The following is a 14,186-nucleotide window of genomic DNA, read 5'->3' on the forward strand; positions in this document are numbered from 1 at the left end:
TCATTCCGTAATGCTCTCCCTGAAACTCTCTACAACCTCTGGTTCTGTCAGTTTATCCAGGTCCCATCTCCTTAAATTCCCACATATTTGCAGTTTCTTCAGTTTTAATCTACAGCTCGTAACCAGTAGATTGTGGTGAACACATGATGTGTCGTGGGGCGATCACTCTGTTTTTAAAATAATTGAAAAGTCACGATCGCTTCAGTTGCTTAATAGATGACTGGTTTCAGCACGCTGAAGGTGCCATCATCAGATCTGTGAAGGTATAACATAACAGGGTTGAGGGAGGGCTTACATGAGTTATTACAGTTATTACAGAACCACATACCTGAAACATGGATTAACATTACAAAACCATATGGACATCATGGCATATGAGGCAGACCGTCTGATAAAAGCATCGTCACAACCAATAAAAAATAATATAAATCTGCTCTCACGGTCATTCCTTCCATAAAATATAAAACTGAAGTCACCAGATGAAACTACCACTGCTCGCCTAACACCGGTCGGCATCGTCACTGCCCTATTCCGCGCAGGCTCACCTGCTGTGATTCTAGCGGTTCACAACCGGCCACCAGATAGCGAGCGCTGTCCAAGCAGCGCATACACAGTCCCACGGTATAACCACTCATGACTACTAAAACACAACTTTACTGTAACTGCTTGTCACATACCCATGCAAAGCCCACAGTTGCCCATACATTTCCTGTACGTACTAAAATCACTATAAAGTATGCCAATTACAAAGTAAAAGCATCTGAGGCACAGACATATCCATTAGCGCCTTACAAAACTACATATTATAATTTACCTTTATTCATATAAGGACGTGAGGAATATGCACACAGAAAGTTGTTCATAACACGACTTAGGTACAATGTGATGAGTGATAAAAACCTGTATGCTGGGCTTTACCTGTCTAGGCAGTATGGTCTTAGGTATTGTAAGCACTAAAAAAGAACTTATTCACTTGCTATAAAGTCTCTCACCATCTACACATTCGTTATGAGCAAGGAACAAATCAACTACGAAAAACTGCATAGGTACATGCAATTAAGGAATGCCAGGTCAGAAGCAAACCGAAGGGCACAAGAACAGGAGGTAGGCCCTCCTAAAAAACATATAAATAACATTAGCAGTATTCTAAAGGTGGCTTTCTGAGCATAATAGATACACAGCACGCATCACAATGTGTGAATAGGTCACACAGGGTCTCTAGAGCACCACATCAAATATGTCAAAGAAATTATGATCCACCGATTCTAACTGGTCGTTCAACAATTTACTCGAAAACCTCTTTCTGTTTTTGTAAGTTTTGATGTTTTCCAAAATGTTGAGTTTGCTTCCTTTCGGTGGTGTATGCAAGATTTTCATACCTTGCTGCATATCACTAATTTTATGGTTTGAATCCCGCAGATGATCACCCAAAGCGGATTTATTGTGGGCACTCGTGTGCTCACGAAAACGCGTAAAAAACGATCTCCCTGTCTGCCCCACATAAATGCCTTCACACCCGCCACATTGTAATCTGTATACCCCTGTGTTTCTAAATTTATCAATACTTTCTTCAATCGTGTGCCTAAGTTTCAAGCGCAAACTATTTTTCGTGCTGAATGCCAGGAACATGCCAGACTTACAAAATTGTCGATCTATTTTGTCAGACAGTGGCCCTTGATATGTCATTGGAACATACTTTTTATCCCTACTATTGTTAGATGGCCTTTCCTTCTTATCCTTGCTGTTTTTAATTTTTGTGTACAACTTGTCCACCATGGCCTCATCATACTCATTGCTACAGGCTATATGTTTGAGGACATCTATCACTTGCCTAACGCTACTCCGTTGCAGCGGCAACTTTAAGAGCCTATGTATCATTGAGCAAAAATAGGACCTTTTATACTTAGATGGATGTTTGGTTGGGCATGAATAACCAGACGGGATCTGGCTGCATACCCGGAAATTATTAGAACAAGAAATACGCCGGGAAAATTTCAGAAGTCACATGAATAACCAGGTCTGTAGCTACTGGTTTCCTGTAAATACTAAATGTATGATGGCCGGCCACTCTATTAATAGTGAGTCTAAATAGTTGATACTATTATTACTTTCAACTTCTACTGTAAATATGATCTGCTTATGCATAGCATTCAGCGCATTTAAATACTCATTGATATCTTCCCTATCACAAGGGCTATAATGTCATCTACATATCTCTTATAATAAACCGTTTTCTCGCTTAGCGTTATATTGTCCCTGAATAACTTATTTTCCAAACTGTTTATAAATATATCGGCCAGCATACTAGCTCAGTAATTGCCCATTGCTAAGCCGTCATGCTGACTGTAATACTTGTTATTAAACTGAAAGCAGTTAAATGATAGCGACGTTTCTAATAGATCGACAAATTCCGTTAAGTTCTGCCTGGCTCAGCTTACAATGCTTTATCAAATCATTCTTGGCCACCTCTAGACATTCTTTACCTGGAATATTAGTATATAAATTTTTTATATCAAAAGATACCACTCTTGCACCCTCCTTAAGAAAACGTGCCAACTCGTAACTATCCTTTACACTGTAAGAGGTTTCAAACACATATAGTTCTTTCAACCTCCTATTAAGATATTTATTCAACTTAGCATTTGGAGCTTGCCTTCCATCCACAATCGGCCTAATCCTTTTTTCTACTTTGTGGTTCATGGTGTGGGTTCCTGTTGTCACAGGCAACGTATGAGTGGCCAAGTAAGTGGTCCCAGCAGTCGGGATACCAGTTACTTTGGAATAAGGCTGGGCATCTCGGACATATTCTGAGTCGTGGTCACCTTTGTGCTCATACGGCAAAGACTACCAAATCCACCGGTTAGTCCCTCAACAGTTAGGGGTAAAACTCAATGGGACTCGGGGCAAGTAAGGCTAGCAACCTGCTTCCCTGGTACTTTAAAGATGATGCTGGCAACAATCAGAGCAAAATGCCTCGGACCTTTGGAGGTGACGGAGTCCCACCGACAAACCAGGGACTCCTAAGATACTACTTGGCAAACAAATGGTAATGAGATGGGGAGCTGTTAATGTCAATGGGGGCTACTCTGGGAAGAAGGTAGAGCTGGCAGAGGCTGCAAGTAAGATGGGGCTGGACGTTTTAGCTGTTAGTGACATTCGGGTAAGGGGTGAGAAAGAAGAGGAAGTGGGAGAATATAAGGTCTACCTGTCAGGAGTCAAAGCAGGAATAGCACAATGGGGTGTAGGGCTTTACATCAGGAAAGAAATGGAACCCAGCGTAGTTGCAATAAGATATGTAAACAAACGACTGATGTGGATAGATTTGACAGTGTCTAGCAAGAAAATTATGATTGTGTCAGTATACTCGCATTGTGAAGGGACAGATCAAGATAAGATGGATAGTTTTTATGATGCACTCAGTGATGTAGTTGTTAGAGTAAAGGACAAGGACAGTGTTCTGCTCATGGGTGATTTTAATGCCAGGATTGGAAATCGAACAGAAGGGTATGAAAAGGGTGTGGGTAAATTTGTAGAGGATATGGAGGCCAACAGGAACGGGAAACAACTCTTGGATTTCTGTGCCAGTATGGGCTTAGTAATCACAAACTCCTTTTTTAAACATTTTTAAACGTAAGAACATTCACCGGTATACTTGGGAAGGCAGGGGAACCACATCTGTCATTGACTGTATCATAACAGATCAGGAATTCAGGAAGGCTGTGAGGGACACATGTGTATTCAGGAGATTCTTTGATGACACTGATCATTATTTAATCTGCAGTGAAATTGGTATTGTGAGGCCAAAAGTGCAGGAGGTCAGGTCCATATGTAGGAGGATAAGAGTGGAGAAACTTCAGGAGAAGGAAATCAGGCACAAGTACATAACAGTGATCTCAGAAAGGTACCAATTAGTTGAATGTAGTCAATTACAGTCATTGGAAAAGGAATGGACAAGGTACAGGGACACAGTACTAGAAGTGGCTAAAGAATGTCTTGGAACAGTAGTGTGTAAAGGTAGGATGAAGCAAACAGCTTGGTGGAATGACACAGTCAAGGCAGCCTGTAAAAGGAAAAAGAAGGCATATCAAAAATGGCTACATACTAGAACTCAGGTAGACAGAGAAAGTTATGTTGAAGAAAGAAACAAAGCCAAACAGATTATTGCAGCATCCAAGAAGAAATCTTGGGAAGACTTTGGAAACAGGTTGGAGACTTTGGGTCAAGCTGCTGGAAAACCATTCTGGAGTGTAATTAGCAGTCTTCAAAAGGGAGGTAAGAAGGAAATGACAAGTATTTTGGACAGGTCAGGAAAACTGCTGGTGAATCCTGTGGATTCCTTGGGCAGATGGAGGGAATATTTTGAAGAGTTGCTCAATGTAGGTGAAAATACCATCAGTAATGTTTCAGATTTCGATGTACAGTGGGATAGGGATGATGATGGAAATAGGATCACATTTGAGGAAGTGGAGAAAATGGTCAATAGATTGCAGTGCAATAAAGCAGCTGTGGTGGATGAAATTAAGTCGGAACTCATCAAATACGGTGGAATGTCAGGTCTTAAATGGCTACACAGGATAATTGAAATGGCCTGGCAGTCGGGACAGGTTCCATCAGACTGGACAAAATCAGTAATCACACCAATCTTTAAACATGGAAACAGAAAAGATTGTAACAACTACAGAGGTATCTCTTTAATCAGCGTTGTGGATAAAATCTTCTCAGGTATTGTTGAAAGGAAAGTGCGAGTATTAGTTGAGGACCAATTGGATGTAAATCAGTGTGGGTTTAGGCCTCTTAGAGGTTGTCAGGACCAGATCTTTAGCTTATGGCAAGTAATGAAGAAGTGTTATGAGTGGGACAGGGAATTGTATCTATGCTTTATAGATCTAGAAAAGGCATATGACCGGGTTCCTAGGAGGAAGTTATTGTCTGTTCTACAAGATTATGGAATAGGAGGCAAACTTTTGCAAGCAATTAAAGGTCTTTACATGGATAGTCAGGCAGCAGTTAGAGTTGACGGTAAATTGAGTTCATGGTTTAGAGTAGTTTCAGGGGTGAGACAAGGCTGCAACCTGTCTCCACTGTTGTTCATATTATTTATGGATCATACGTTGAAAACAATAGACTGGCTGGGTGAGATTAAGATATGTGAACACAAAATAAGCAGTCTTGCACATGCGGATGACTTAGTTGTGATGGCAGATTCGATTGAAAGTTTCCAAAGTAATATTTCAGAGCTAGATCAGAAATGTAAGGACTATGGTATGAAGATTAGCATCTCCAAAACGAAAGTAATGTCAGTGGAAAAGATATATAAACGGATTGAGTGCCAAATAGGAGGAACAAAGTTAGAACAGGTGGACAGTTTCAAGTACTTAGGATGCATATTCTCACAGGATGGCAACATAGTGAAAGAACTGGAAGCGAGGTGTAGCAAAGCTAATGCAGTGAGTGCTCAGCTACGATCTACTCTCTTCTGCAAGAAGGAAGGCAGTACCAAGACTAAGTTATCTGTGCACCGTTCAATCTTTTGACCAACGTTGCTGTATGGGAGCGAAAGCTGGGTGGATTCAGGTCACCTTATCAATAAGGTTGAGGTTACGGATATGAAAGTAGCTAGGATGATTGCAGGTACTAGTAGATGGGAACAATGGCAGGAGGGTGTCCACAATGAGGAAATCAAAGAAAAACTGGGAATGAACTCTATAGATGTAGCAGTCAGGGCGAACAGGCTTAGACGGTGGGGTCATGTTACACGCATGGGAGAAGCAAGGTTACCCAAGAGACTCATGGGTTCAGCAGTAGAGGGTAGGAGGAGTTGGGGCAGACCAAGGAGAAGGTACCTGAATTCGGTTAAGAATGATTTTGAAGTAATAGGCTTAACATCAGAAGAGGCACCAATGTTAGCACTGAATAGGGGATCATGGAGGAATTTGATAAGGGGGACTATGCTCCAGACTGAACGCTGAAAGGCATAATCAGTCTTAAATGATGATGATGATGTGGGTCTTAACCTGTGCCCTCAGCTTAGGTAATTCGACCACCATCAATTTTAAATCACGCCTAGATTTATCAGCCAGCAAAAAATGTGACCGATCTATTGCTTTCCTAACTTCCGTATTAAAATTATTAATTGGATTCTTAGTCATCTGCATGATGTTGTTTTCACGAAAAAATTTCTCTGTTTTGGAAACAATCAGCTTCCCGAATGATGACCGTGGCCTTAGACTTATCTGCTGGGACAGCAATAGCCCGATTTTCTAGCAATTTTTGATTTATACAATTTAATGTATTACTGTCTTTACTTGTTTGAGTCCGGAACTTGGTACTATCTTCCAATATCTTAGCTACCTTAGTCGCTGTGGCCATTACTTGAGTCTTTCTTAAATGCGCTACTTGTAACGCTATTTTTGTTTCAGCAACGACTTCGCTAACCTGCTACACTTTAGCAGAATAATGTATTGCACACCTTTATTGAGCAACTCCTCTTCTTGTTGACTGAAGACGATATCTGTTAAATTCATTACTCGTTCTGCAAATTTTACATTAGGTGTAGGAACTGTTTCCGAATGATATGCAGGTTTTTCTTTGAGTTTCCTAAATTTCCTGTCGTGAATAGCTTGCACACGCAACTTCATATTATTTACCTTATCTTGAATAAAGGCCCTCATTACCTCGAGCTGTGCACTAGTTAGTGCCACAGCAAGGTCACACTTCAATCTCTCAACCTTACTGAACATTATGTGCCTTTGTTTGTAAAAATCTCGTATTTGCGTTTTAATCCACAATATTACAGATTTGTGCTTCACTACTCGTGCTACTTTAGACATATTCATAATTCTAATCTGGGCATACTTAGGAATTACATTACACGATAAACTTTTCTTATCAAACGCTATATGTAATGAATATTTAGCTATTCTTGTCTTTAAAGATAACAAGGTGTAAATATGTCCCACTGTCTGGTGCGTCATACTGTTTTGCAGTGAACACATGGTGTGTCATGGGGCGATCACTCTGTTTTTAAAATAATTGAAAAGCCACGATTGCTTCAATCGTTTATGAGATGACCGGTTTCAGCACTCTGAAGGTGCCATCATCAGATCTGTGAAGGTATAACATTACAGGTTTGATGGAGGGCTTACATGAGTTAACTATATACATTACAATTATTACAGAACCACATTCCTGAAATGTCATACATTTAGTATTTACAGGAAACCAGTAGCTACAGAGCTGGTTATTCATGCCCAATCCAATCATGCATCTAAGTATAAAAAGTCCTATTTTTTCTCAATGATACATAGGCTCTTAAAGTTGCCGCTGCAACGGAGTAGCGTTAGGCAAGTGATAGATGTCCTCAAACATATAGCCTGTAGCAATGGGTATGATGCGGCCATGGTGGACAAGTTGTACACAAAAATTAAAAACAGCAAGGATAAGAAGGAAAGGCCATCTAACAATAGTAGGGATAAAAAGTATGTTCCAAGGACATATCAAGGGTCGCTGTCTGACAAAATAGACTGACAGTTTCGTAAGTCCGGCATGGTCCTGGCATTTAGCATGAAAAATAGTTTGCGCTCGAAACTTAGGCACACAATTGAAGAAAGCATTGATAAATTTAGAAACACAGGGGTATACAGATCACAATGTGGTGGGTTTGAAGGCTAATATGTGGGGCAGACAGGGAGATCATTTTTTACGCGTTTTCATGAGCACACGAGTGCCCACAATAAATCCGCTTTGGGTGACCATCTGCGGGATTCAAACCATAAAATTAGTGATATGCAGCAAGGTATGAAAATCTTGCATACACCACCGAAAGGAAGCAAACTCAACATTTTGGAAAACATCAAAACTTACAAAAACAGAAAGAGGTTTTCGAGTAAATTGTTGAACGACCAGTTAGAATCGGTGGATCATAATTTCTTTGACATATTTGATGTGGTGCTCTAGAGACCCTGTGTGACCTATTCACACATTGTGATGCGTGCTGTGTATCTATTATGCTCAGAAAGCCACCTTTAGAATACTGCTAATGTTATTTATATGTTTTTTAGGAGGGCCTACCTTGGTAAAGTAAATACTTGTTGTAAGGCTTGAAGTGTAGTTGGCCAGTTTTGCCAGTAAAACTTTACTCAGTGATTACCATTGCCCGCCTAGCGTGTCTTCGTTACATTCTTATTTTATTTATTTATTTTTATATTTTACAGATATATTAGCGTATGAAGCTAGAACGCTTGTGGTTTTGGTATCATAGTAATGTAGTTTGTCATTATTCCTCATTCGGTGAGGCCCCTTGGACGATACGAGTGCCATGCCAATGGGTGCATACGTGGAGTCACGGTGCATCTTGGTCCACATGTAATTTCCCTCCTGTTCTTGTGCCCTTCGGTTTGCTTCTGACCTGGCATTCCTTAATTGCATGTACCTATGCAGTTTTTCGTAGTTGATTTGTTCCTTGCTCATAACGAATGTGTAGATGGTGAGAGACTTTATAGCAAGTGAATAAGTTCTTTTTTAGTGCTTACAATACCTAAGACCATACTGCCTAGACAGGTAAAGCCCAGCATACAGGTTTTTATCACTCATCACATTGTACCTAAGTCGTGTTATGAACAACTTTCTGTGTGCATATTCCTCACGTCCTTATATGAATAAAGGTAAATTATAATATGTAGTTTTGTAAGGCGCTAATGGATATGTCTGTGCCTCAGATGCTTTTACTTTGTAATTGGCGTACTTTATAGTAATTTTAGTACGTACAGGAAATGTATGGGCAACTGTGGGCTTTGCATGGGTATGTGACAAGCAGTTACAGTAAAGTTGTGTTTTAGTAGTCATGAGTGGTTATACCGTGGGACTGTGTATGCGCTGCTTGGACAGCGCTCGCTATCTGGTGGCCGGTTGTGAACCGCTAGAATCACAGCAGGTGAGCCTGCGCGGAATAGGGCAGTGACGATGCCGACCGGTGTTAGGCGAGCAGTGGTAGTTTCATCTGGTGACTTCAGTTTTATATTTTATGGAAAGAACGACCATGAGAGCATATTTTTTTATATTTTTTATTGGTTGTGACAATGATTTTATCAGACGGTCTGCCTCATATGCCATGAGGTCCATATGGTTTTATAAATTTTAATACACATTTCAGGTATGTGGTTCTGTAATGACTGTAATGTATATAGTTAACTCATGTAAGCCCTCCCTCAAACCTGTTATGTTATACCTTCACAGATCTGATGATGGCACCTTCAGAGTGCTGAAACCGGTCATCTAGTAAACGATTGAAGTGATCGTGGCTTTTCAATTATTTTAAGAACAATAGATTGTGGTCAGAATTCACATCTACCCCTGGAAATGTTTTACAATCTAAAACCTGGTTCCTACATCTCTGTCTTACCATTATGTAATCTATCTGAAACCTTCTAGTATCTTCAGGCCTCTTCCATGTATACAACTTTCTTTCATGATTCTTGAACCAAGTGTTAGCTATGATTAAGTTATACTCTGTGCAAAATTCTACCAGCCGGCTTCCTCTTTCATTTCTTACCCCCACCCCATATTCACCTACTATGTTTCCTTCCCTTCCTTTTCCTACTATTGAATTCCAGTCACCCATGACTATTAAATTTTTGTCCCCCTTCAATATCTGAATAATTTATTTTATCTCATCATACATTTCATCAGTCCCTTCGTCATTCGAGCTAGTTGGCATATGAACTTGTACTACTGTGGTACGAATGGACTTCGTATCTATCTTGGCCCCAATAATGCATTCACTATGCTGTTTGTAGTAGCTTACACGCACTCCTAGTTTTTTATTCATTATTAAACCTACTTCTGCACTACCTCTATTTGATTTTGTATTTATAACCCTGTATTTACCCGACCATAAGTCTTGTTCCTCCTGCCGCCGAACTTCACTAATTCTCACTATATCTAAATTTAACCTAGCCATTTCCCTTTTAAATTTTCTAACCTACCTGCCCGATTATGGGATCTGACATCCCACACTCCGATCCGTAGAACGCCAGTTTTCTTTCTCCTGATAACAGCATTCTCCTGAGTAGTCCCTGCCTGGAGATATGAGTGGGGGACTATTTTATCTCCGGAACATTTTACCGAAGAGGACGCTATCATCATTTAACCATACAGTAAAGCTGCATGCCCTTGGGAAAAATTACTGTTGTAGGTTCCCCTTGCTTTTAGCCGTTCGCAGAACCAGCACAGCAAGGCCGTCTTGGTTAGTGTTACAAGGCCAGATCAGTCAATCATCCAGACTGTGATCCCTGCAACTACTGAAAAGGCTGCAGCCCGCCTTCAAGAACCACAAATGTGTCTGGCCTCTCAACACATACCCTCCATTGTGGTTGCACCTACAGTAAGGCTATCTGTATCGCTGAAGCATGCAAGTCTCCCCACCAATGGCAAGGTCCATGGTTCAGGGGGGGGCGCTTCAGTTTACAGTTTATTTACATGGAATTATGTCCTTGGAAACATAATAAAAGTCTGATACATCCAAAGACTCCTTTTCAAGTTACTCAATGGAAAAAAAAAAGGCCATGATATGTCAGATATGGCCTAAGTCTTAATATCCATTTCTTCTTAAAATTACGCCTTCGTATCTGAATTATTATCTGAAATGTGTTCTACGTGTGTGGTGTTTTTTCTTTTAGTTGAGGAAGACAGTATATATTAATTGAAAATAAGAAGTCATTTTTTCAAATGTAACATTGGCGGATAAATTTGTACTTTCAAATTATTCTGTTAAAACAGGATGCTTGGTACCAGAATGAATTTGTGCTTTATAGCAGTGTTAACATCGAGTATAGATTTAAGTGTCAGGAAGTCATTTCTGAAAGTATTTGTATGGAGTGTAGCAATGTATGGAAGTGAAACATGGACGATAAATAGTTTGGACAAGAAGAGAATAGAAGCTTTCGAAATGTGGTGCTACAGAAGAATGATGAAGATTAGGTGGGTAGATCACATAACTAATGAGGAAGAATTGAATGGGATTGGGGAGAAGAGAAGTTTGTGGCACAACTTGACCAGAAGAAGGGATCGGTTGGTAGGACATGTTCTGAGGCATCAAGGGATCACCAATTTAGTATTGGAGGGCAGCGTGGAGGGTAAAAATCGTAGAGGGAGACCAAGAGATGAATACACTAAGCAGATTCAGAAGGATGTAGGTTGCAGTAGGTACTGGGAGATGAAAAAGCTTGCACAGGATAGAGTAGCATGGAGAGCTGCATCAAACCAGTCTCAGGACTGAAGACCACACCAACCAACCAGCAGTGTCTACATCTATTTGCATATTTCACAAGCCACTGTATGGTGCATGGTGGAGGGTATCTTGTACCACAGTCATTGTCTTTCCTGTTCCACTCACAAATCGAGCAAAGGGAAAAACAGCTGTATACTTCCACACAAGCCTTAATTTCTCTTATCTTAGTTGTCCTTACATGAAATGTATGTTGACAGCAGTAGAATTGTTATACAGTCAGCTCCAGTTGTTGGTTCTCCAAATTTTCTCAATAGTGTTTCAAGAAAAGAGCTCATCTTCCCTCCAGGGATTCCCATTTCAGTTCATGAAGCATCTCTGTAACACTCACGTAATGGTCTGATCTATTGTTAACATATCTAACAGCCCAATTCTGAATTGCTTAAATGTCCTCCTTTAATCACACCGGTAGGAATCCCAACCCTCAAGCAGTGCTCAAGAATGGGTCACACTATTGTTCTGTATGTGGTCTCCTTTAGCACAGAATGACACTTTTCTAAAATTCTCTCAAGAAACTGACACTGGCAGATTAAAACTCTGCCAGATAGGAAGTTGACCTGAAACCTCTCCCTTTTGCAGGCAAGCTGTACTGACTGAGCATGACTCACAGCTTTAATTCAACAAGTACCTCATCTTCTGCCTCCAAGCTCTTCTGCACCTGATAGAACTTTCACCCATGGAAGAAAGGATATTGCAGAGTAAAGACATAGCCACAGCCTAGGATTCTTTCCACAACTAATTTTCATTCTGGAGCAGAGTGGGTTTTGATTTCCAGGTTCATGTTGTGGTTCTTTGATTGAAACTCACCATCAAACTTAAAGTGCAACCTAATGATCATCAATCATAGTAAAAATGCTTATTATCACATGAAATCCAAACAGACAATAAACAAATCTGCCCAACTTTGTGATAATTGTTTCATTACTCTGTGATCTATTTCAGAGTTATCTTACACCATCGTGTACAAGATGTTGCATGTTTATATTCTTGAATGTTCCAGGTAAGAAGATACATTGTGGAAGAGGAAATTATTGAAGAGGGTGCATGTGAGGAGCAACAAGCAGATGATGGTGATGAGATAACCAGATTGATGCAGTGATCTGTGCAAAGTATTATCAAATGTTTTGTATGAATAATGTTGTCATTAGTATAATTTATGTTATGTAAGTGTGTCATATTATTCATGTTCATTCTTACGCAATTTGAGTTGTTAAATATCTATATAATCAAAAATCCATTTTTAATGCCTGTGCTAAGACATATGACATTAATCTGCTTCCAGAACCCAAATTCCACAACATGAAATACTGTCTGTAAAGTGACTTACTCTGCATCTGTGGAGGAATCTTCTGTTTGCTATGACTATGCAATGTGCCACTCATACTGAACAATGCAGTTCAATATTAACTGGGGAAAGTGCTCATAATTGTTTGATGTCAGATAATTCTGGAAATTATATTGCCCATAACAGTCAGTCATATTTAAAGTAACTGATCTGTGTGCACTGTTGGTAATCAGTGCTTCAAATTGTGATATTTTCCCATTTATATTATGCAAAAAGTTGGCATTTCCATTTGACATATACCATTTATTGACTGACAAACCCGGCGTTGCCCAGATATTGATTTATAGCTGTGCGTCCACACCCATACCACGCAGCATGTTCATGACATCATATCTCCTGAGCTACGTGGCACATACAATGTTATAATTTTGTAGGTACATTTGGCGGCATCTGTGGATACTATCTACAAAAAGTGTTGCGAACGGAGTTAGTAGAAACGAAGCAATAAATTTAAATAAGTTAGTAGTAAAGAAATAATAAATAATGTCATGTCTCTTATGGTACTTTTATTACATGAACAGTTGAAAAGGAGTAACAATATTATGAAAATGAAAGTTGCTACTCATTATATAGTGGAGATGCTGAGTTGCAGATAGGCACATCATAAAGACCATTACAAATAAAGCTTTTGGCCATTAAGGGCTTTGTCAACAATAGATCACACACACACACACACACACACACACAAATGCAACTCAGTCGTGGTGTAACACAGGAGATATTGAATTTAATTGGTGAAAGGATAAAATATAAAAATGCAGTAAATGAAGCAGGTGAGAGGGAATACAAATAATAATAATAATAATAATAATAATAGTAATAAAACCAGCAGATTGACAAGAAATGCAACATAGCTAAGCAGGAATGGCTAGAGGACAAATGTAAGAATATAGAAGCTTATTTCACTAGGGGAAGAATAGATACTGTCTACTGGAAAATTAAAGAGAAGCAGCTGTATGAATGTCAAGAACTCAATTGGAAGACAAGTCGAAAGCAAAGAAGGGAAAGGTGGAGGGAGTATATAGAGGGTCTGTACATGGAAGATGAACTTGTAGGCAATATTATAGAAATGGAAGAGGCCGTAGATGCAGATGAGATGGGTGATACGATACTGCAAGAATAATTTCGTAGAGAACAGAAAGACCTAAGTCAAAACATGGCCCCTGATGTAGAAGACATTCTGTCAGAACTACTGATATCCTTGGGAGAGGCAGCCATGACAAAGCTTTTCCCCTTCTGGTGTGCAAGAAGTCTGAGACAGGTGAAATACCCTCCATTCCAATTCCAAAGGAAGCAGTTGCTGACAGGTGTTAAAATTACCAAACTGTCAGGTCAGTATGTCATGGTTTCAAAAGACTAACATGAATTCTTTACAGAAGAATGGAAAAACTGATAGAAGCTAACCTCGCAGAAGATGTCTGGATTTTGGAGAAATAAAGGAACATGTGAGACAATACTGACCCTTTGACATATCTTAAAAGATAGGTCAAGGAAAGACAAACCTATGTTTTATAGCATTTGTAGACTTAGAGAAAGCCTTTGACAATGTTGAGTGGA

At 39.7% G+C, this 14,186-nt stretch overlaps 1 protein-coding gene across 2 annotated transcripts in view; it reads left to right on the top strand.

The window, feature by feature from the left end:
* The window catches only part of LOC124552597 (stress response protein NST1-like), a 160,660-nt gene extending 148,143 nt beyond the window's left edge, over positions 1 to 12,517 (top strand). For both annotated transcript variants that reach the window (XM_047126921.1, XM_047126922.1), the window contains one exon: positions 12,285 to 12,517. In XM_047126921.1, the coding sequence (XP_046982877.1) occupies positions 12,285 to 12,383 (99 nt within the window). In that variant the 3' untranslated portion in view covers positions 12,384 to 12,517. The remainder of the gene's footprint in view (positions 1 to 12,284) is intronic.
* Positions 12,518 to 14,186: the final 1,669 nt, after the last annotated feature.

The sequence above is a fragment of the Schistocerca americana genome, chromosome 10, assembly GCF_021461395.2.
Source record: "Schistocerca americana isolate TAMUIC-IGC-003095 chromosome 10, iqSchAmer2.1, whole genome shotgun sequence".
NCBI lineage: Eukaryota > Metazoa > Arthropoda > Insecta > Orthoptera > Acrididae > Schistocerca > Schistocerca americana.